We start from the raw sequence: 24,802 nt of genomic DNA on the forward strand, positions 1-24,802 counted from the left end.
TTCCACACAAATTTAAGGGCTGTTTGTTCCAGCTCTTTGAAAAATGTCATTGGTATTTTGATCAGGATGGCACTGAAAGTGTAGATTGCTCTGCATAGCATAGACATTTTAACTATGTTAATTCTTCTGATCCATGAGCATGGAATATTTTTCCATCTTTTTGTGTCTTCTTCAAAGTCTTTCAAGAGTGATTTGTAGTTTTTAGAATATAGATCCTTTACATTTCTGATTAAGTTAATTCCGAAATAACGTATGATTTTTGGTGCTATTGTAAATGGGATGGATTCCCTAATTTCTCTTTCTTCAGTCTCATTGTTCGTGTATAGAAATGCAACTGATTTCAGAGCATTGACTTTGTATCCCGCCACATTACTGAATTGCTCTATAACTTCTAATAGTTTGGTCATGGATTCTTTTGGGTTTTCCATATAGAGTATCATGTCATCTGCGAAGAGAGACATTTTGACTTCTTCTTTGCCGATTTGGATACCTTTTATCCCTTTTTGTTGTCTGATTGCTGTTGCAAGGACTTCTAGTACTATGTTGAATAACAACAGCAAGAGTGGCATCCTTGTCGTGTTCCTGATCTTAAGGGAAAGGCTTCCAGCTTTTCCCTCACTGAAAATGATATTTATAGACATATAGACTTTATATAGTTCCTGATTCACAAAAACTAAGACAACTAGATATTTGACCACTCAGTCGCTATTTTACAATGCTAAAAATTGTTTTCTAGTAAATAATGGTATTGCTTTCCTTTAAAAAAAATCTTATAAGATATATACTAAAATATTTATGGATAAAATGATAGGACTCCTGAGGTTTGTATCTAATATGTGAGAACACACTGCTTTCTGTTGTTTGTTTTGTATATCCTTTTCAGTTATCAGCTTTTCTGTACGTATTTCATACTTTCATGTATGGGTGGAATGTAATGGTGAGAGACACAGATGAGGCCTGCCCATGAGGTAAAAACGGGTGAAACTGGAAGATGAGCTTACAGCCACTTACTACGTTATTCGGCCCTCATTTCTAGAAGTGTGAAACTTCTAAAAATCAAACACCCGTGAAAACATACAAACAGAAAAAAGTTCACGGAAATGCTAATTCCAGATAGACAGTCCTTTTCCCCCCCAAAACAGAGAACACTTTCACTAACTATAGAGTTCATAGAACTGATATAAGTATTTATTTGGTAATCAATGTATGGTTAGCAAAGCTAACTGCTTGAAAGTACCTCTGAGGACTAAATCTCCCCCTCAGTGTCTACTCCAACCAGAAAACTTATCTCCCACCAAGTCACTTTCTACACCAACTCTGAGGCTACAACCCCCAGACAACAACTGGGAAGAAATAAACACGCCAGACACTGAACAACACATGCTAGAGGGACAGGTAGAAAAAATGTTGATTCAGATGTTCAATCCAGGAATTTTATCATTCCCTCACACTCCAAAGCCAAGGAGTATGGCTAAAGGAAAGTCCCACTTAAACCACTCAAAACCTACACAAAATAAAACCTGCTTGGGTTCTAGAAATTAGGTTGGATAACAGCATCAGTCCGCCTTCAGGCTAAAATTAACCAGCAGATTCAACAAGCATCTACAGGATCCACGTGAGGGACAAAGTTAATAAACGCAAGCTCTCTGACAGCAAACAACGGGCCTACGTGGGTACTCCTTGCGCCTTTACCCTGCTTTATTTTTCTAAAGAGACATATTACATGAAAGTAGATATATTTATTTATGCTCTGACTCCCTATTCAGACAGATCCATGAAGTTAGGAATCCAAGTCGGTCTTCTTTGCCAGAATATAGACTACATTATGGAATATATAGCACAGGTTATAGGAAAGAGCAGGTGCTCAAATAAATATTTGCTGGTTTAATGAATAAGAAAAAACAGTAACACTGGGGTAAGGAATAAGTTATGCTAAAATTTCAGCCAAAGGGCTGAATCAAAACTATCAAACGGGGGTGGCACCTGGCTGCTCCAGTCAGTAGAGCATGTGAGTTTGAGCCCCACATTGGGTGTGGAGCCTACTTTAAAAAAAAAAAGGACTGGGGTGCCTGGGTGGCTCAGTTGGTTAAGTGTCTGCCGTCAGCTCAGGTGATGATCCTGGAGTCCTGGGATCAAGCCCCACATTAGGCTCCCTGCTCAATAGGGAGTCTGCTTCCCCCTCTGCTCCTCACCCTGCTCTTGGGCTCTCTTGCTTGCTCTCTCTCAATGAATGAATGAATAAATAAATAAATATTCTTTTTCAAAAAACTGTCAAATGAATTTAGTAACAAGCATCATCGGTGGAAGATGAGAAATTCATCTATTTAAAAAAAAAAAAAAAACCCAGAAAGCCACTGGGGGAAAATGAGTATAATGAAAAGAGAGCACTCTGACATCCAGGAAAAACAAAGAATGATTAAAAACAAACCAAAAAATGAAATAACTAAAAGATGCACTAGAATCTTGACAGAACTGTTATGTATAAAACACTGAAGTCAAAGATATAAAGGAGGAAATCCAAGACATGAAATACGACAAAGAAAAAGAAGATACAGAAAGCAAAGAACAGAAATCCAACCTGAATGTTAATAGGTGATTCTAAGTTGGGGGAGAAGAAACTCAAACACAAGTGAAATCAAAGCCAGAACTAAAGAAAACTTCGGAACTGAAAAAGACCTTAATAAACCAATAAAAAAAAAAAAACCCTCATCAACTTACGGCAAAATCATAAAAAAGGATAATGAGAAATAATCATAATGGTTAAAGGAAAAAGTCTAACAAAAAAAGAAACAACAACAAAAAAAATTAGGGTCCTCTCAGGTAACCACCTTCTTACACCATACATAAAAATAAATTCAAAATGGATTAAAGACCTATAAGTACGACCTGAAACCATAAAACTCCTAAAAGAACACACAGGCAGTAAATTTGAGTTCAGTCTTTGCAATATTTTTTTGGATCTGTCTCCTTAGGCAAGGGTAACAAAAGCAAAAAGTAGACAAGTGGAACTACCTAAAACTAAAAAGCTTCTGCGCAGCGAAGGAAACCATGAACAAAATGAAAAGGCAACCTAGTGAATGGCAGAAGATATCTGCAAATGATACATCCAATCAGAAGTTACTATTCAAGGGGCGCCCAGCTGCCTCAGCTGGTGGAGCACGCGACTCTTGATCTCAGTGTGACAAGCTCAAGCCCCACCACGCTGGGTATAGAGAGGACTTAAAAATAAAATCGTTTGGGGCGCCTGGGTGGCACAGCGGTTAAGCGTCTGCCTTCGGCTCAGGGCGTGATCCCGGCGTTATGGGTTCGAGCCCCACATCACGCTCCTCTGCTATGAGCCTGCTTCTTCCTCTCCCACTCCCCCTGCTTGTGTTCCCTCTCTCGCTAGCTGTCTCTATCTCTGTCAAGTAAATAAATAAAATCTTTAAAAAAAAAATAAATAAAAAAAAAATAAAATCGTTTTAAAAAAAAAAGTTAATATTCAAAATATGTAAAGAATTCATACAACTCAACACACAAAAAATCCCACATCTGATTAAAAAAGAGGCTAAGGACCCAAATAGACATTTTTCCAAAGAAGACACACACAGGGCCAACACACACAAGAAAAGATGCTCAACATCACGAGTCATCAGGGAGATGCAAGTCAAAATCACAGTGAGATTTCACCTCACATCTGTCAGGATGGCTAAAATAAAAAAGACAAGAACTAGCAAGTGTTGGCCAGGATGTGGAGAAAAGAGAACCCTCGTGGCCCTATTGGTAGGAAATGTAAACCGGTGCAGTTGCTGTGAAAAATAGTATGAAGGTTCCTCAAAAAAATTAAAAATAGAACTACTATATGACCCAGCAATCCCACTTCTGGTATTTATCTGAAGAAAATGAGAACACTAACTTCTAAAGGTATCTGCACCCCCAGGTTCATTACAGCATCTACGACAGCCAACATATGGAAGCAGCCCAGGCGTCCGCTGATAGATGGGTGGAGAAAGAGGATGTGGAATATACATACAGTGGAATATTACTCTGCCGTAAACAAGAACGAAATCTTACCATTTGTGACAACATGGATGGACCCAGAGGGTACCATGCTAAGTGAAAGAAGTGTGAGAAAGACCAATATGTATGATTTCACTTATATGTGGAATCAAAGAAAAAAAAGAAAAAAAAATCAAACAAAACAGACTTGTAAATATAGAGAACAAAGTGGTGGTTGCTGGGGGCAGTAGGGGGGGGAAGGGGAAATGGGTGAAATAGGTGAAGGGGATTAAGAGATACAAACTTCCAGTTATAAAATAAGTAAGTCACAGGGACTGTAAAGTACAGCATAGGAAACAGTCAATAATATTGTAATATCTGTGTATAAGGACAGATGGTAACTAGACTTATCATAATGAGCATTTCATAATGTATGTAAATGTCAAATCAAAACCAAATCACTGTGTTGCACACCTGAAGCTAATGTAACACTGTATGTCAACTACCTTCAATTAAAAAAAGAAAAGAACAAGCTGAAAGAGTATGGCTGAACAGAGTCCATTACCACTCCTGTAAGTAAACTAGCATGTCTTATTCCTACTGACTAAACGTTCCCTTCTAGTAGGATCACTGAGCACCATGAATAGAATTATTATTAAATATTATCAAGAATATGTCACTTCATTAATTCAATTCATATGACACTACCAAAATTTATAACAGAAACTGAAATAAATGCCACCCACATACATATACACACATGATCATTTTGCCCCTTACCTAAAGACCTGCAGACTGAAATGGTTGCTTCCTCCAAAAGCTTCAGCTCGGTGCTGGCAAGATAGAAAAAAGGTAATTAGTAACTCCAACACTAAATATGTACACACTAACCAGTTAAAGGAATACATAAAAATAAAGAGAAAAACAATTTAGGAGAAAAATATGGTATATAGCAGTAAACAATAAAATCAACAAAATAAAGTTAAGCTTCTATTTTCAACATAATTAGAAAATGTACTATAATTCTCAATATGAGGTTCCTAAAAGAGAAGCACTCGAGGAGCCCTCCCTTTCAGGCACTGGGGCAGGGAAAGGGAGGAGTGGAGAGACTTAGAAAAATGCAAGAAAGTCACTCTAAAGTACCAAGCACAGAGCAGGGGCCCCAGCTGCCTAGTTTGAAGGGCAGTACCGATCATGGGGTTATAGTTATTTGGGGAAAATGCCATTATTTTTAGGAGATACAAGGAATCTCATGATATCTGCAATACCTTCAAATAGATCAACAACAAAGAAAGGAACAAGGCAAGAAAAGAGAGAGAACATATACATAAGCTTCAATAATTTATAAACATATAGAAAAACAGAGACAGATGCAAAGTGACAGAGAGACAAGAGGTACAGACACAGACAGACATAAAACTCAGAAAAAAACATAGGGGAAAGCTTTATGACATTGGATTTGGCAATGAGTTCTTCGAAATGACACCAAAAACAAAGACATTAAAAGAAAAAATATGTAAGCTGGGCTTTACCAAAATTAAAAGCTTTTTGCACATCAAAGGATACTATCACAGAGTGAAAAGTCAACCCAACAGAATGAGAGAAAATATTTGCAAATCATGTATCTGATAAGAGACTAATATCGGGAATATACAAAAAAAAAAAATCTGACTCAACAACAACAACAAAAACCACAAAAACAATCCAATTTTAAAATGGGCAAAGGATTTAAACAGACATTTCTTCAAAGAAGACATAAAAAAGGGTAACAAGACATATGAAAAGATATGCAACAACACTGGTCATTAGGGAAATGTAAATCAAAACCTCAATGAGATACCACTTTCACACCTATTAAAATGCCTATTTAAAAAAAAAAAGGAAAGAAAGAGAAAATAAATGTTGGAGGGGATGTAGAGAAATGGGGACCCTTGTGCATTACTGGTAAGCATGTAAAATGGTGCAGGTTATGAAAAAGAGTATGGCAACTTCTCAAAAAATTTAATATAAAACTACTATGTGATCAAGCAATTCCATTTCTGGATATACATATACCCAAAAAAGACTGAAAGCAGGGATTCAAACTGATATCTGTATACCATGTACACCATCATTCACAACAGTCAAAAGCAAAAGCAACCAAAGTGTCCATCAATGGATGAATCACGGTGCAAAATGTAGTACATCCAAATATTATTCAGCCTTAAAAAAAGAAAGAAATTCTGACACGTTACAACATAGATGAACCTTGAAGACATTATGCTAAGTGAAACAAACCAGCCATAAAAAGACAAATACTGTATGATTCCACTTATATAAGCTCCTAGGGTAGTCAAATTCATAGAGAGGAAAGTAGAATGGTGGTTACCAGTGGTGAAGTTGGAGGCAGAGATGGGAAGTTAGTGTTTAATGGGTAGAGTTTCAGTTTGGGAAGATGAAAAAGCTCTGGAGATGGATGGTGGGCTAAACAACAAAGTGAATATACTTAATGCCACAGAACTGTCCACTTGAAAATGGTTAAAATGAGGGGTTCCTGGTTGGCTCAGTCAGCTAAGCGTCCAACTCTTGGTTTTAGCTCAGGTCATCATCTCAGGGTCGTGAGATGGAGACCCATGTCGGGCTCTGTGCTCAGCATGGAGTCTGCTTGAGATTCCCTCTCCCTCTGCCCCTCCCCACGCTGTGCTCTCTCCCCGCCCCCAAAATAAACAAATAAATCTTTCTTTTAAAAAGTGGCTAAATGGGGGCACCTGGGTGGCACAGCGGTTAAGTGTCTGCCTTCAGCTCAGGGCGTGATCCCAGCGTTATGGGATCGAGCCCCACGTCAGGCTCCTCCGCTATGAGCCTGCTTCTTCTTCTCCCACTCCCCCTGCTTGTGTTCCCTCTCTCACTGGCTGTCTCTATCTCTGTCGAATAAATAAATAAAATCTTTAAAAAAAAAAAAAAGTGGCTAAATGATCAATTTTATGTTGCATGTACTTTGCCACAAAAAAAAAACATGCACATTCAAATTCCAATTCCAGCTCAACCGGTTAGGAGTTAGATGATCTTGGGCTAGTTTTTTAACCCTTTATGTCTTCATTTCCTCATATACACAACAGAGATGATAATGAGCATGTCTGCTCCATGAGCGTTGTCATCATTAAATGCCCTAACACCTATGAACAGTGCTTACAACAGTGTCCAGCACAAAGTAAAACCTCAGGAAATGACAGCTTACAGTATTGATTCCAAAATGTAGTGGATTTTCCCCCAGTTAATTAAAATAATGCTTTATGCCTGTATAACCCTTTAAATGTTTTTCACAGCACTTTCAAATTTATTAGCACATTAAAATCCCATGATGACCTCTTCTAATAAGCAGAACAGTTATAAACCCCCTTTTTTATGTATACATAAATACATACGGAATGTATTATTAAAATTGATTTCACCTGCTTCACTTATCTAACGTGGTTGTTGGAAAACTTTAAATTACATGTGTCTTCCCTTGTATGTGCATGAGAGCCACTCTAGAACCCGTCTCCCAACAAGTGAAGACAGTACTATATCTAAGTATTATACACACACACAAAGCTAAAACTTACTCATTACTTCAGTGAACATGCCATTACCTTAGGAATCTCAAATTACATTCACATTCAAAAAGATAAATGTCTTTCAAAGTTAAATCTGTAAGTTCCTCCCAAGACTGAAGATTTTTTAGGCAAAACAACCCAGAGATGATCCCACAATAAAGCGTGTATGGGTCTCTAGTCTTTATCACATTCACATTCAAAAAGATAAATGTCTTTCAAAGTTAAATCTGTAAGTTCCTCCCAAGACTGAAGATTTTTTAGGCAAAACAACCCAGAGATGATCCCACAATAAAGCGTGTATGGGTCTCTAGTCTTTATCACATTCACATTCAAAAAGATAAATGTCTTTCAAAGTTAAATCTGTAAGTTCCTCCCAAGACTGAAGATTTTTTAGGCAAAACAACCCAGAGATGATCCCACAATAAAGCGTGTATGGGTCTCTAGTCTTTATCACATTCACATTCAAAAAGATAAATGTCTTTCAAAGTTAAATCTGTAAGTTCCTCCCAAGACTGAAGATTTTTTAGGCAAAACAACCCAGAGATGATCCCACAATAAAGCGTGTATGGGTCTCTAGTCTTTATCACATTCACATTCAAAAAGATAAATGTCTTTCAAAGTTAAATCTGTAAGTTCCTCCCAAGACTGAAGATTTTTTAGGCAAAACAACCCAGAGATGATCCCACAATAAAGCGTGTATGGGTCTCTAGTCTTTATCACTGTATTTTTATTTTATTTACAAAAATATTTTTAGTGTCTGCCCGCCTCACAACATCTGTCAGTCTGCTCATCTCCCCATCCTTTTCTCCTATCTTCCCACCTAACAGTGTTGTTCAGCGTGACCCCACTCCCCGACTACTGCTGACTCAATCAGGGATAGAAATCTAATGCAAGCCACTCCAGTCTTGGGGAATTTGAAACTGATATGGAAAGACAGGCTTTCCATACGCCTGGAACTTGGCTGCAAAGCTGAGCGTTATGAGAAACCATCCCTATCCACTGAGAAGCAGAGAAAGCCAGTTAGTAAGAAAAATGACTAAAAGAGCTTTGAGGAGAAAAGCAGAGACTAACAGAAAGGACTCTCACGATTCCTGCTGGCCTTCCGATTCTTGGGATCAGTCCTTCCTAAAGCCTAGCTATGTTTTAGATCTTGTATTCAATGAGACATCCCTGTCTCTTCATCACATATGCCCCTCTTTCTGGCAAATGCTAAATCAAATTGATTTCTGTTAATAACCAAAAGACTTCTAATTAATAAATCACTGTGGTCAGATTTAATAATATACATTAGTAGTTGGCAAGAAGTAGAAACTATGAATTACTCAATTTATTGGTTACTCAAGCAAAAAATAAAAGAGGTATAAATGCTAAAGACTGTAAACAGCTGTATGAGGTTAATAACTAGACCACATGCGTAAAATCTGTTTCAGTGGTACTTCTACTTTCTTCAGTCAATAACACTCTCTTAAAACTCGCTGGAACCAAGAGCTTCAATTATATACATGTGGCTCCAACCTTCAAAAGCTTCTATGTCTGTTCTTTCAGCAAACACTGCCTAGATGCTCAGGACACGCCGGGTTCTCTGAAAGATGCTGCCTCTGCCTTCAGGTTACACGTAGAAATAAAGAAGTAGACAATTTAGTGGAGGGGAAACACCAAGATCAAGGCCAGCCCTTGCGTAAGCTCATGGGAGGTGCCGATCCGACCTACCCCAGGAGCAGTCACGGAAGGCATCCCGGAGGAAGCAACTGCAAAAGAAGTGAGTCTGGCAGACAAATGGGGAGGAAAAAGGGGAGGGCTTTCCAGACAGGAGTAACAACGCATGCCAAAAGCATGGCCATCAGAGAGCCGGGCACATTCTGGGAAGCAGAGGCTAATCTACACTGGAGAATGGCAAACCAGAAGACTAGAAACGTATACTCAATGGCTGAAGTCTGGAGTTCAGTTTCTCAACTTGTTCTCAACAGAAAGGCACTGAATGGTCCCAAAACAGGGTTCTGATTTATTTTTCATACAATATGAGCCTGAAAAAATGATTAATTCCTACATCTATTAGTGAGGCTGGTTTGGACAGCACTTCCTCCGGGAAATCTTCTTTGATCATGTAAGACCAGGTCTCTGGTCTCTGTCCCAAAAGCACCCAATTTGCTAGCAACATGGCCCAATTCCTTGTCTGTGCCTCCCTCTGCTCCAAGACTGTGGGCTCCTCGTTCATCACAGCATTCCCAGCCTGGTACAAAGCAGGCACATAATAAAAATGTCCTGACTGAATGAATGCCATTGTCCGACACTTTGTTAGAGGACGAAACTAATTATTTCCCCCAATCCCTCCAGAAACACTTCACACTCTCCAGCCCTCGAGGCAAGATCTGCCCCAAAGCTTAAATTTTACTAAAATATTTTAAAAATACGCTTATTTAATTCCAAGTATGAAATAATATTTCTTTCTGAAGCAGTCTGATTTCTTTGTCACTCAAAGCTGAAGAGACGGGAAAGGCCGGGAATGAGCCCACCTCTCTTGCGGTAAGCCAGCCAGCACCTGCCGGGCCGGGTCCGGATCCCCTACACAACACCACTGTTGTGCTGATCTCAAACAGCACCACGGCCACCACCTCCTTAACAATCACCACTTCGGGTCAGAAGCATCTCCAGTGCCCAGATTATAATAAGCAACAGGAGACCAGGGAAAATGTCTCATTCAGCCATGCATCCCAGAAGAAAAACACTTGGTTGTGACCCAGTAAATCAAAGGTTCACAGAGCTGTTCGTAGCAGGACGAGTGCAGCTCCCGCACCCTGAAGCGTCACTTATTTCTACAAAGGAAATCAGCCAGGCACACCGCCTCTGCCAAAAGCAACACACTGATTGTTATAATAGAATTCCCCTTGCTCTCATCCCTCCATCCTCCAATTTTCTAAACTTCTTGGAATATTTTAAGAATATTCTTCGTTCTCATTTGCTTGATTTAGAGCTAAAATGAGCAACTGGGGTGGCTGGTAACTGTTGCCGCATATTATAGGCATCTACGCGCAGTGCTGTTTTAGTTAAACAAATGAGCTCAGATGTTCTGGCAGCAGGCAACTAACAAATCATCATTTGCGGTAAATAAAAGTAAAATGGTGCTACAAAAATGGCCAATGTTTCCAAGACAATTACAATTAGAAACCGAATGTTGTTTCTGAAGGTAGATTTGGGGCACTGGCAGCATGCAAAAAGGGGGCAAAAGGGCAGCAAATATTAAGACTAATACAGATTCAATAAATGAGTCCCAAGCAGAGAACTTCAAACTCATTGTACACACAACTCTACAACTCGAGGTCAATTTTTTAAATGTCGATAATGGGAGATTAGGGCGGAATACTCAAAACTAGTCATCTCTTAATCAAACTTCTGCTAAATGAACTAAACTCTAGATATAAACAACCATATTGATCCAATGATCAGGAGTGGCTCAGTCTGAAGCAATCCTTCTATATGATAACCTATCAGGCTCCTCTTCCCCAGGGTTTGGCCACTCTTCCAGCAGCAACACAAACAAACGAAGTCACAGGAGTCTCAGTTTTGCTGGTGACACCCTAATGAACAGTAAGACCCATGGGACTGGAGATATTTTCCCAAGAATCACATGCACGTGTCTCAAGAAAATGTGAAACAGGGGGGCGCCTGGGTGGCACAGTTGTTAAGCGTCTGCCTTCGGCTCAGGGCGTGATCTGAGCGTTCTGGGATCGAGCCCCACATCAGGCTTCTCCGCTAGGAGCCTGCTTCTTCCTCTCCCACTCCCCCTGCTGTGTTCCCTCTCTTGCTGGCTGTCTCTGTCAAATAAATAAATAAAATCTTTAAAAGAAAAAAATCTTAAAAAAAAAAAAGAAAATGTGAAACTGGTCTAGGGATTTTTCCAGTTTTAAGAACCTTCACTGGGGGCGCCTGGGTGGCACAGCGGTTAAGCGTCTGCCTTCGGCTCAGGGCGTGATCCCGGCGTTGTGGGATCGAGCCCCACATCAGGCTCCTACGCTATGAGCCTGCTTCTTCCTCTTCCACTCCCCCTGCTTGTGTTCCCTCTCTTGCGCTGTCTCTATCTCTGTCGAATAAATAAATAAAATCTTTAAAAAAAAAAAAAAAAAAAGAACCTTCACTGGACTTCCTTAAAGATAATTCAGCAATGAAGTGGTTATTAAAATTTTCACAACTACAGGTAAGTTCTTAAACATAACCACTGCCATTTCTGTTCCCTTCCTTCCTTTGATTTCATGAAGAAACTCTCCCCAGGAAGAACTCTCTCAACCTCAACCTTGCACTGTCCCCATGCTTCTATGAGAGCTTCTAAGACAATATTCCCCAGTGAATACCAATAATACAGCTCAATGATTTCTGAGTTATGGCTCAAATAACCAATACAATAGATGCCACCTCTGCCGAATGTGCTAACATACAACAAAACCAAGTTAAACCACCAGGAAGCGCAGGCAGCGGAGAAGAGGGATCAAGTACAGCAAAAGAGGGAAGAATCTCAATGTCCCACGGAGTTTGGATTTCACCCTGCATTAAACGGGAAGCCACTGAGCACAGAATCCAAAACACACAGAACACAACTCTTAGAGCAGCAGCAAGGTGCCCAGGTTTACAACAGTTAAGTGTCTGACCCTAACTACAACCATCTTGAGATTTTTAAAACAACAAGAAGAATGAATAAAACTAATGCTTCTAGTGACAGATATGATAAAGCCTAAACATGTACTCACAACACTACCATTAATCACTGCGGCCAAGTGTTGGGCCGGCAAACTTAGATAAACCACTAACTTAACTGTCACTAAAGCAGAACACAGTCAAGTTTAAATGTTAGATGTTTAAAAAGTCTAGTTGAATTCCACTAAAATTATATACTAAATGGGAATAGTGGGAAGGAATACCAACAGGAAAAATATAGAATGTTTCTGCATCCCCTGGATTCACTTTCAATACTTCTACACCGAGTATACACCCTCTCAACTTAACTGTTCCCATCAATTAACAGACTCCTGCACACTGGCACATGAATTTCCAATCACGTGGCCTGTTAATGAAAATGATGTACACCCCTGGCATGATGGAAGGAATACATATTCTGAAGACATGTGTTTAAGTTCCAGCTTCCTCGTTTCCTACTGGTGTAACCTAGCCAAGTTACTTAATTTGAGAATCTCAGTTTCTCATCTGTGAAATGGAGGTAAGGGTACCACCATCTCATAGGACAGGTGTAAGGAGTATATGGCAAGATATAAAAGTGCTCAGCAAACAGCTCAATAAATGTGAGTTCCTAACCCACCACAAAAATAAAACAAAACCATACGTAGTAAACCATCAAATTTGCATATATTTATTCCTTTACACAACTTACAAGTAATTTGCCAGTCTCCCTCTGTCTTCCCCCACAACACCGAGGGAAGGATAAAACAAAATTCAGTAACCTTTTAAGTAGTTTTACACTTTTTTTTTTGAAGATTTTATTTATTTATGTGACAGAGAGACAGCCAGTGAGAGAGGGAACACAGCAGGGGAGTGGGAGAGGAAGAAGCAGGTTCCCAGCGGAGGAGCCCGATGTGGGACTCGGTCCGGATCGCCGGGATCACACCCTGAGCCGAAGGCAGACGCTTAACGACTGCGCTACCCAGGCGCCTCAGTTTTACACTTTTTGTGTCAAACAACTGTAAGTAATCTGCTTTGATTTTACTTACATTAATGTTTTACTATAGAAGAACAACCCTAGTGGATTACCAAGGAAATAAAAAATCCTTATTCACCTAGCAAAACTTCTCAATTTTAAGTAACTTTTAATAAATGGCAGAACAGAGACTTACATCTAGGTAATTTTTCTTTTTTAAAAGAAAATGGTTTTTTGGGGCACCTGGGTGGCTCAGTCAGTTAAGCTTCTGCCTTCGGCTCAGGTCATGATCTCAGGGTCCTGGGATGGAGCCCCACATCAGGCTCCCTGCTCAGCAGGGAGTCTGCTTCTCCCTCTCCCTCTGCTCCTCCCCTTGCTTGTGCGCTCGCTCTCAAATAAATAAAAAATCTTTTTTAAAAAAGCTTTATTATTGTAAAAATGAGCCATACTAAAGACACGAGGTAACACTACACAGCTGTCAGAACTGCTAAATTAAAAAAAATTAAAAAAAAGAGTGACAACATCAAATGCTGGCAAGGACACAGAGAAACTGGATCTCACATACATTACTGGTGGGAATGTAAAATGATATAGCTACCGGAAAATAGTCTGGCAGTTTTGTATAAAACCAAACATGTACTTGGTAACTATGCTTATCATGGTGAGAATTTTGTTATGTATACAATTATCATCTCACTAGGCTGTACATCTGGAACTAACATGATATGTCAACTATACTTCAATTAAAAATAAATTTTTAAAAAATTTTTTAAAAAACAAATTTCAACCTGCGCTTACCAAACAACCCAGTGACTGCACTGTTGACCATTTATCTCAAAGAAATAAAAACTTACATTCACTTGAAAACCTGTATACAACTGTTCACAGCAGCTTTACTCATAATGGCTGAAAACTGGAAACAATCCAAACATCCTTCAGTGGGTCATCGTTTAAACAAACTATGGTACAGATACAACATAGACTACTACTCAGCAATAAAAAGGAATGAACTACTGATACACACAACAAGTTGCATGGATCTCAAGGACACTGTGCTGAGTGAAAAGAGGCAATCTCAAAATGTTTACATATTGTACTATTCCATTTATAGAACTTTCTTGAAATAACAAAATGACAGAGATTGACAATTGATCAGTGGCTGCCAGGAGTTAGAGATGAGGGGGGAGGGGGTACATGTGGCTATAAAGGGAAAGCACAAGGGAGACTTGCCGGGATGAAACAGGTAAGCATCTTGATTGTGGTAGTGGTTACACGAGTCTACACATGTGATAAAATTGTATAGAGCTATATATACACACACAAATGTGTGCATGTATAACTGCTGAAATCCCAATAACCTTTGTGGGTTGTACCAATGTCAGCTTCCTGGCTTTGATACTGAACTACAGTTATGGGAGTTGTCACCACAGGGTGAGATGAGTGAAGGATGCAAGGGACCTCCCTGGACATTTCTGGCAACCTCCTGTGAAGCTGTAATTATATTAAAATAACAAATTTTAAAAAGTAAATCATAAAAACAAAGCTACACAAACCTATACAAGAGTTATATGAATAAACACATTTTTAAAATACAGACATACACAATTTTGCTTGAATAAATTATACTATATGAATGGTTTTATAACTGGCTTTAACCACTTAATATGCTGTGGATCTTTTCCCCTTTTATAAACATACTATCATTTTTAATGACTGTTTAATGTTACAGTGTGCAACGCATTTTATTTTTTTTTATCAATCTCCTTACTCATGAACATTTAGGTTGTTAGCAACCTTCTTTCATAAACATTGCTATGAATACCTTTACACATGTATCTTTCTACATATATTTCTGAACGTGTTCAATTATCTCAACATAAACTCCAGAAGTGCAATTGCTAGGTCAATGAACACTTCTGTTCTAATGAATATTGCAAATTACATTGCAGAAAGATTTAACCAATTACCACTCTCCCCAAAAGTACATAACTATGGCTTATAAGCCCACACATATTCCTAAACTTGCAAAATTACAAGCCCAGATCTTTTGACACCAAATCCCATGATCTATAACACAGATAAGCATATATTGACAGAAAGCAAGCATAAGCACCTATATGACAAACACAGAATTTCTTTTCCCTCTAGAATGGCCTAGTCAAAGGAATTCATAAAGGATGTGACATCTAACTGGCAAATTATCATCACACCACTGTAAATTCAGAGCAAATTCTATTCAACACCACGTAAACTTTCATTGCACCAGGCAGTCCATTTCTGTATTAAATAACACGGGGACCCATCAAGAACTACTACAAAGAGTTTACAACTGCTTTGGACTTTAACTCCACGTCACGGTCCTCCGACAAAGAACTCTGGCCTTAACTTCAAATATGGTACAGTGAAGGGGATACAGAAATGTTCAGTTTTGACAGAAAAAGAAAAAAATGAGCAAATATGAAGTAAAAAATGGTGGCTATTCTTTCCTTATAAAAATAGGTGATCAACTCTATCAGCCACTTATGCAGAATATGTCTCCAAATGTCTTCAGCCACAGTTCTCGAGGTGACAGTAAAGAAGAGAAAGCACCCTGTCCCTGCTGGTTAGATCTGCTCTCTACCTCGCCGAGACCCCGACATCCCTTCGTACATGCAAGAACAAAAAAGACCAGAGCTCGGTGTTCGAGCACACATCACTGCATTCATCAACACAGTACCACTGTGAGATGGCAAGCAGTTTCCAAAACTGACCAATAAACAAGAAAGAACATTTGTTGGTAGGGAAAAAAAAGCTAATTTCATATGAAGCCTGTAGCTCAAGAATTCAAGTTTCTGCAACCAAAATAAATATATAAAAAGGGTCATCTAATAAACTAAATACCTATTCCTGTTAATTGTCACCCATGAAAATATGGAAGAGTTATTTACAGTATTTTAGTCAGCTGGTGTAAGAGGTCAGCCAGGCTACGGCTGCCAAGCCAAACACTCCCCACTGCTGTAAGCAGGAGCGGCACATTTAGGCTGATAACTGCACTGACCCGTGACCTGTAACATGGAGCCAACACTATCCACCAGAAGGAATTGTTCGTGGCCCTTTAGCGGTTTCCACAACCCAACAGTGGTTCCCCGCCCACCCCAGACTCTTCCATTTCCATTCCATCCATCAAACCATCTGTCTCATTCTTCATCTGTCCACACTTTGAGTAATATAAGAGGTACCAAGGGATACTGCCCAGGCCGTGGTGCTGGCCCTCGGGGATTAAAGAAAGAAAGACAAGGTGGAGTAACACATAATCTTAGAAAAGAGGCTTACCAATGGTTGTAAAACAACACTGCAACCTAAATAACAGTCTTACCTACACAAATATGTGGGTTCCCACATACAAGCAGACTTTTTTATTCTATTTGTTTAAAGATTTCATTTATTTGACAGAGAGAGAGAGAGAGAGCGCACACAAGCAGGGCGAGCAGGAGAGGGAGAAGTAGGCTCCCGGCTTGAGGAGGAAGCCCAAAGCGGGGCTTGATCCCAGGACCCTGCGATCATGATCCAAGCCAAAGGCAGACACTTACCGACTGAGCCACTCAGGCGCCCCAAAAGCAGATTTTTTTTTTAATTTTTACACTACAGAGAAAAATATTTTTAAAAACTAAAAATGTGACTAAGTATTCACTTAGCAGGACTTCATTAATTTGAACTCCACTAATTGAGAATTGCAGCTGTTTGTCTAAAATGGAGTTTAAACTGACTTTCACATTATATTTTAAAGAAAGTATTTCAACAAGGGAGGAGAAGATTTAGGAAAAGTGCTGTTTAACTTCTAACAAAAGAAATGTGTTTAAAGGGGCACCTGACTGGCTCAGTCAGCAGAGCAAGCTACTCGTTATCTCAGAGGGTTGTGAGTTCAAACCCCACATTGGGGACAGAGCTCACTTTAAAAAAAAAAAAAAAAACTTTCAAGAAAAATAATTTTTTAAGTGAAAAAGGGTGCCTGGGTGGCTCAGTCGGATTGAGTGTCTGACTCTTGATCTCAGCTCTGGTCTTGATCTCAGGGTCTTGAGTTCAAGCCCCATGTTGGGCTCCATACTAGGCATGGAATCCATTTAAAAAAGAAGAAGAAGAAGAAAAAGAAAATGTGTTTAAGGACTTTGGCATATTAATTGTTGATTTGGAAAGAAATTTGCTGATTAGGTATAATTTTCAATTCGTACAGACCTATAAACTATTCAAAGTGCTCTCACTGTAGTTATTTCACCTGACTGCTTTCCAAATTCCTGAGAAGATGACTGAGGAAATAAGAGAATTCTCATTTTACACAAGATAAGAACAGAGAAGCCAAGCAACTTGCCCAAGGTCACAATGTAAGAATAAACACATCTAATGTCTAATACTCTTTCCATATGAATAGTATGTAGCTCCTTTTTAAAATTTTTTTAAGATTTATTTATTTGAGAGGAAGAGAGCAGGGGGAGGGATAGAGGAAGAGGAGGGAGAGAAGCGGACTCCCCGCTGAGGCCAATTTGGGGCTCACAGCCATGAGATCATGACCTGAGCCAAAACCAAGAGTCAAATGCTTAACCAACTGACCCACCCAGGCACCGCTTAGCTCCTTTTTTATTAAAGCAAAGCCACATAGCATCAATCTAAAGCACTACTACTAACTACTTGGAATTTCTACACATATCTAAAAGAAGTTATGCCATACATGCATTATCCACTCTAAAAATTACATCTATGCTATGACTAAAATCACATAAAGCCTATGTGAATGATAAAGAACTAAAGGAAACAAAAAATTTTAAGCCTAATAAAGAAAAAAAAGGGACAGGATGACAGATGGACTTTTTTATAACTGATAGGGAATCATAAACCACAGTTTGGTCAGGAAGCTAAATTTTTAAATTATATATTCCTTAATTCACAGCTTTCAGCAATTTAGACTGGTTTTATTGTAGTTATTTCAAGCATACCCATCTTATATGTAAATCTCCATAGTAACAGATGATAACTCACAGTTCAAATCTTATTTAATGAAAAGCTGATGGACAGAAAGCTGTTGGGGGTAAATTATATGTAGGTTTCTGAACACAGATTTGCTGAATGATCAAACTACAATTAAGAGGTTCAAAAAAGAAACACTGAAAATTTTGCCATAAAATGATTTCAAAATCGACATTATATTAACAATGTCACTTTCAGCCCACAACACACATACTCTGACAAAGATATAATGTTTTGTCAGTTTAAAACTCAACTTAAATAAATAAACAAGTACCTGTTCAGCAAAGATGGAAGCATTTCTGAAGGCTTTTTCCCCTTAGCAAAGAGAAAATTACTGAAATCATTCACAAAACTAACTAGAATCAGCCCATTCAGTGGTTAAACTGTGGGAATGTTAATGCTTTAAAAGGGCCTATTCATAGGAAAAAGTCAAAGGATAAAAACTGCATATAAATTTATTATAGCCATTTTTAATGCACCAAGCAGAACCAAAAAGGTGTTTATATTCATGTGATTCACAGACAATCCTATATGTTGTCATTCAACAGCCAAAATGAAAGAAACTATAACTATTAAAATGTCAAAGTTTCAGCAGTCACCATGCAAGATAATATTCTTTATTTTCTCAAGAAAGCAACAGAAAAAAATGACTTCAAAATCCAGATTCCAACCAACACAGTGAGAAAAGGAAAGAAGGGAGTACTTGCAATAAAATGTACTTGCCCCTTACTTTAATGTTTTAAACAAGGCTAGTTATAGTGCCCGCATTTAAACTGTCAGTTTGAAGGAGCAATCAACCCGGGCCAAACTCAACGCATCTTCTAGAGGGATCTTGCATAGAAAGGTATAAATGAAACAGGAAATAAAGGTTTTTGACTCAAGATGTAAAAACTGAACTTCTTTTGGGCCCTCAACTGGAGAGAATAAGATGCCCCAAAATAATCTCAAATTATTTCTTCCCTTAGTCAAATGGGGAGGACGTACAAAGGTCTGATGGAAGAAACAGAGTTCAGGAGGCAGCTGGCAGTTCCCCCAGGCCCACCTCAATGGCACAGCAGACAGCTTCAACTTCAGGAGCGCTAATAAAACCGAACGGCAAGTATGCCAAAGAGAATGAAAGCACAGCAGCGGAGACAGGCAGCAAAAATTCAAAGAAAAAAATAATTTTACAATCACTGAATTGTTTGTCTGTTAAAAACTTGTGACCAAATTCAATAAAAGTCTCTTTCCCTCTTTCTCAGCTGAGGAAACAGATCAGGAACCTCTGAGAAAGGATCACGCGGGCAGCTCCCTATAAACAGAGAGAAGACACACTCCACTCAAGGCAAGGTTAAAATACTGGACGGATTATGCATCCGCTTGTGTGTCTTAAGCATACATAATGTAATCATTACCTTTACATTGTAAATAATGGCACTCAAACATAAAGTACCAGTTATTAGGACATACTGCGCTTTGAAAGTGCTTGAAAATGTGAACAGATAATCTGGTGATTCTTTACTCAAACATTATCATATAATTTGATGTGGCAACTCTTGAACCATTATTGGAAGCTCAGTCTGTGATTACGATTCCAAAGGGAGATTGTGTAGCACGAGGGTCAACAGAATCGGCCTGCGGAGCTACAGAAACTGGGTTTAAATCTGGTCAGCACCAGCTATGAGCTGTGTGATCCTGGACAAGCCCCCAGGTCACTGTTTGCTCCCCTGCAGGCCTTACGTCACAGATCTGATAGGAGATCTACACAAGGACAGGCACCGAGGGCAATGAGCACAGCACCAGGCCACACAGTAAATGCTCAGTTAACAGCCACTGAATTAACGATCATGTTTGCGTTAGTCGAGTCTCTTTGCTGAATGTACATATTTTTTATAATATAAGAGGGATCCCTAAAAAAAAAAAAAATCAGATTGGTAACTGGAATCTAACAATGCTACACAGAAATGAAGAACGGGGGCACCTGGGTAGCACAGTCGGTTAAGTGCCTGACTCTTGATTTCGGCTCAGGCGGTGATCTCAGGGTCATGAGATCGAGCCCCACCTAGGGCTCCATGCTCAATGAGGAGCCTGCTTGCGACACTCTCTCCCTCTCCCTCTGCCCCCACCACAATGTGCACTCTCCCGCTCTCTAAAATAAAATCTTTTTTTTTTTAAAGCTTTTATCTATTTATTTGACAGAGAGGGAGACAGCCAGCGAGAGAGGGAACACAAGCAGGGGGAGTGGGAGAGGAAGCAGCAGGCTTCCAGCGGAGGAGCCTGACTGGGGTCGATCCCAGAACACTGGGATCACAACCTGAGCCAAAGGCAGACACTTAACGACTGAGCCACCCAGGTGCCCCTCTAAAATAAAATCTTTAAAAAATTTTTTATTAAAAAAAAAAAAAGAAACGGAGAACGTTTAAAGGAATGTGTAAGTACAACAAACTGAAGTTTTAAAAACATGATGTGATGTGGTATGTACATAGTATGGACATTATTCAGCCTTAAAAGGAAACTAAGGGGTGCCTAGGTGGCTCAGTTGGTTGGGCGTCTGCCTTCGGCTCAAGTCATGATCCCGGGGTACTGGGATCAAGCCCCACGTTGGGGTCCCTGCTCAGTGGGGAGTCTGCTTCTCCCTCTGCCTCTCCCCCTCACCCCCCCCCCTCTCTATGCTCTCTTGCTGGCTCACTCTCTCAAATAAATAAATAAAATCCTAAAAACAAAAAAGGAAACTGACTCATGCTACCGCATGGATGAACACTGAAATTATGCTAAGTGAAAGAAGCCAGACACAACATGACAAATATTATATGGTTCCATTTATATGAGGTACCTAGAATAGACAAATTCACTGAGACAGAAAGTAGAATAGAGGTTTCCAGGGGATGGGCAAATGGGGAGTGGGGAGTTAGTATTTAATGGGTACAGAGTTTCTGTCTGAGATGATGAAAAAGTTCTGGAAACAGACACTGATGATGACCACACAACACTGGGAATGTACTTAACACCACTGAATCACACACTTAAAAATGGCTATAACAGTAAATTTCATGTTATGTAAATTTTCCCATAATAAACTATGTGAGTAAAATCTTTCTATATTATAGGAGGAGTTAGTAAATTATAACAGACTCAACTCAATTCTCAAATACCAACATGGAAACATGCTCATCTCTGGACTATCATGCAACATAAAAAACCTCTAACATGGCCAAAAGTCCCTATGTAATTTGTTTCCTTGCTCACTTGTTCTGCCTTTACCATTCCTCTAACAAGCAGGATTTTTTTTTTTTAAGATTTTATTTTTTTATTTATTTGATAGAGACAGAGACAGCCAGCGAGAGAGGGAACACAAGCAGGGGGAGTGGGAGAGGAAGAAGCAGGCTCATAGCGGAGGAGCCTGATGTGGGGCTCGATCCCAGAACGCCGGGATCACGCCCTGAGCCGAAGGCAGACGCTTAACCGCTGTGCCACCCAGGCGCCCCTAACAAGCAGGATTTATTCCTGCCACAGGTCCATATTCATACTTGCTGTTCCCTTTACCTGGAATACTCTTTCCCCAGAATTTGCATGGCGCAGTCCCTGATATTGTTCACGTCTCTGCTGCTTTCCTATAGACCCTCTATCTAAAGAAATCTCCTGCTTCTACTTGCTCCCATTCTGTCACTCTCCATGACCTTGCTCTGCTTTACTTTTCTTCACTGCAGTTGGCATTTTCAGAAATGATTTTACAGATTTCTTTACTTACTGCCCACCTCCTCCACTAAAATACAAGCTGCAAGAGGGCCGGGACTCCATTTCAAGTTCACTGAAAGAGCTCCAGCTCTAAAAACAGTGCCTGGTAAATAGGGGGCATTCAATAACTACTTTCTTGGTAAATAAATTTTTAAAATTCACATTTACTGGAAAGGAAATATGTCATACAGAATACATTAATTTTTAAGTTGCATAACAATAATACAGTATAATCCCATATTTGTAGGAGAAAAAAAGATATAAATACACATGACTATCCGCAGGTATGTGCATTATAAAAGTATGGAAAAACATATACTAAATATTAACAGTGACTTTCTTTGTCATGAGAATACATGACTATTTTCCCTTTTGTTTTTTTTTTTTTTAAGATTTTATTTATTTATTTGACAGAGATAGAGACAGCCAGCAAGAGAGGGAACACAAGCAAGGGGAGTGGGAGAGGAAGAAGCAGGCTCATAGCGGAGGAGCCTGATGTGGGGCTCGATCCCACAATGCCGGGATCACGCCCTGAGCCGAAGGCAGATGCTTAACCACTGTGCCACCCAGGCGCCCCCCAAAAAAAGATGATTTTACCAGAAAAGCAACTGCTAAAAACTCATTCCCCTTACATAGAGACATGCATAAAGACTTGGCTACAATGAAGTTCATCAGAATTTTACATAGAATCACAAAAAAATAACCAAAATGTCCAATATTAGTTAAATAAATTACTGACACCCATAAGATAGAATATTGTACAGCCGTTTAAAACCTGTATTATAGGAAAACACTGACACAAGGAAAATGTAAGTTAAAGAAAGAACATGTAGAATACAACACAACCATTTTTTTTAAGATGTTACTTACTTATTTGAGAGAGAATGAGCAAGAGAGAGAGCGCCAGAGCACGAGCAGGGGGAGGAGCAGAGGGAGAGGGAGAAGCAGGCTCCCCGCTGAGCAGAGAGCCCAAGGTGGGGCTCGATTCCAGTACTCCATGATCACCACTGGAACAGAAGGCAGACACTTAACCAACTGAGCCACACAGGCACCCCTGGTGCAAATATTTTTAAATGAGAGAATTGATGGCACAGACACCAAAGTGTTAATAACAGTTACTTCTTTTTTCTTTTCTTTTTCTTGTTTTAAGTAGGCCCCATGCCCAGCGCAAGCCCAATGCAGGGCTTGAACTCAGGACCCTGAGATCAAGACCTGAACTGAGATCAAGAGTCCGACGCTCAACCGACTGAGCCACCCAGGCTCCCCAATAATGATTACTTCTGATCACTATTATTTTTACCTTTTTTGCCTCCTTTGCGCTTTGCCGTATACAAAGATACCAAAAGCAAACACGCATTACTTTAGTGTTCAAAAACATGAGCTTAAGCGACCGTGTTGATGGTGCCAAAAGCCACCTTCTTGCCTTGTTTGAGCGCCATCTAGTGCTCAGTACATATAATACCATTTTCACAATGCAGTCAAGGTTTCCAAAGGTAGTCTTTACAAACAGGACATTATGTAAGCACAGAGACAAATAACACTACACTCCGTGTCTGACCTGGTTTCTAAAACAACTGAACAACTAATTCAAAAGAGTCAGAGGGTTTCCGATCTTTAGGATAAAGCAGTTATCAGATAAATCGGTTAGATTTCTTTTTTTCGTCCTTCAAATATTTTAGACTAACTTTCAAGACAGACTAACTCCTTGAAGAAGCAGAAACTCAGACACCATACATGCATTATCCTCCCCCAAAATCTAGACGGCAGGTCTTATTTCCATTTTACAGAAGCAACAACAGGCCCAGTGGGATTAAGCAGCTTGCCTAGATTCACAAAGCTGGTCAGTAGTGGGGCTGAGATGCAAGACAAAGTTGGTCTGGCTCCAAAATCTACGCTCCCCTAGCATGCTTCACTGTCTCCATTCTTTACAGGTCACCAAAAAAATCAATGCACCTTTTGGGAAAATGATTCTCATTCTCAATTAGTATACACACATGTGGGCCTCTAAAAAACAAAACCAACACACAGACCAAAAGCAGAAACAGAATCATAAATACAGAGAACTGGTGGTTGCCGAGGGGAGGGAGGGGGAGGGATGGATGAAATAAGTAAAGGGGATTAAGAGGTTTAAACTTCCAGTTATGAAATAAAGAAGTCGTGGGATGAAAAGTACAGCAGAGAATATAATCGAGAATATTGTAATGATGTTTGGTGACAGATGGTAACCACACGTTGTGGAGAGCACTGTGTAATACATAGAATTATTGAATCACTATGTTATGCATCTAAAACTAACATAACATATGTCAACTATATTTCAGTAAAAATTAAGTATACAAGCTGTCACTATATTACTGAGTATTGCTCTCAAATCTAGAACTGAAAGCTCATTAAGTATTTATGTTCAAATCAAGTATCAATTTAAAATAAAAGAACGTTTAAAACACATTGTGCTATGTACTCTTCTGTTGGCCATGTCAGTTCCATGAGGACAGCTGTCTCACATTTGGTTCTCCTGCCCTACTTTCTCCTTTTTCTGCTCCTTCCAATCTATCATTCAGCCGACCCAAAAGTAATCTCCCTAAAACAATACTTTCACTAAATCCACTCAACAAGAACCTACCATTCTAATCCTCAGCTTTATAATAGGTGTGGCCAAAAATAAGCACCCTTCTCTCCAGGTCACCAGACCTGGGCAGCTCCATCCCTTTACCCTTCAACACCATGAATCATGTTGGGAAGCGCTTTCAGTGATCCATAAAATCCACTCCCGACCTATTACACTTGTTTCTCATAACCTGCCAACACAAACTAGAAGAATTAATGGAAGTCATTTGGTCATACTTTACTCACAGCACAAGAATCTTTTTTTTTTTTTTTTTTTTTTTTTTGGGGG

At 39.5% G+C, this 24,802-nt stretch overlaps 1 protein-coding gene across 5 annotated transcripts in view; it reads right to left on the reverse strand.

Moving 5' to 3' along the window:
* The window catches only part of DYM (dymeclin), a 334,558-nt gene that overhangs the window by 273,920 nt on the left and 35,836 nt on the right, over positions 1-24,802 (reverse strand). For all 5 annotated transcript variants that reach the window (XM_034642813.1, XM_034642810.1, XM_034642809.1 and 2 more), the window contains one exon: positions 4,759-4,811. In XM_034642813.1, the coding sequence (XP_034498704.1) occupies positions 4,759-4,811 (53 nt within the window). The remainder of the gene's footprint in view (positions 1-4,758; positions 4,812-24,802) is intronic.

Source organism: Ailuropoda melanoleuca, chromosome 14 (assembly GCF_002007445.2).
Source record: "Ailuropoda melanoleuca isolate Jingjing chromosome 14, ASM200744v2, whole genome shotgun sequence".
Lineage (NCBI taxonomy): Eukaryota > Metazoa > Chordata > Mammalia > Carnivora > Ursidae > Ailuropoda > Ailuropoda melanoleuca.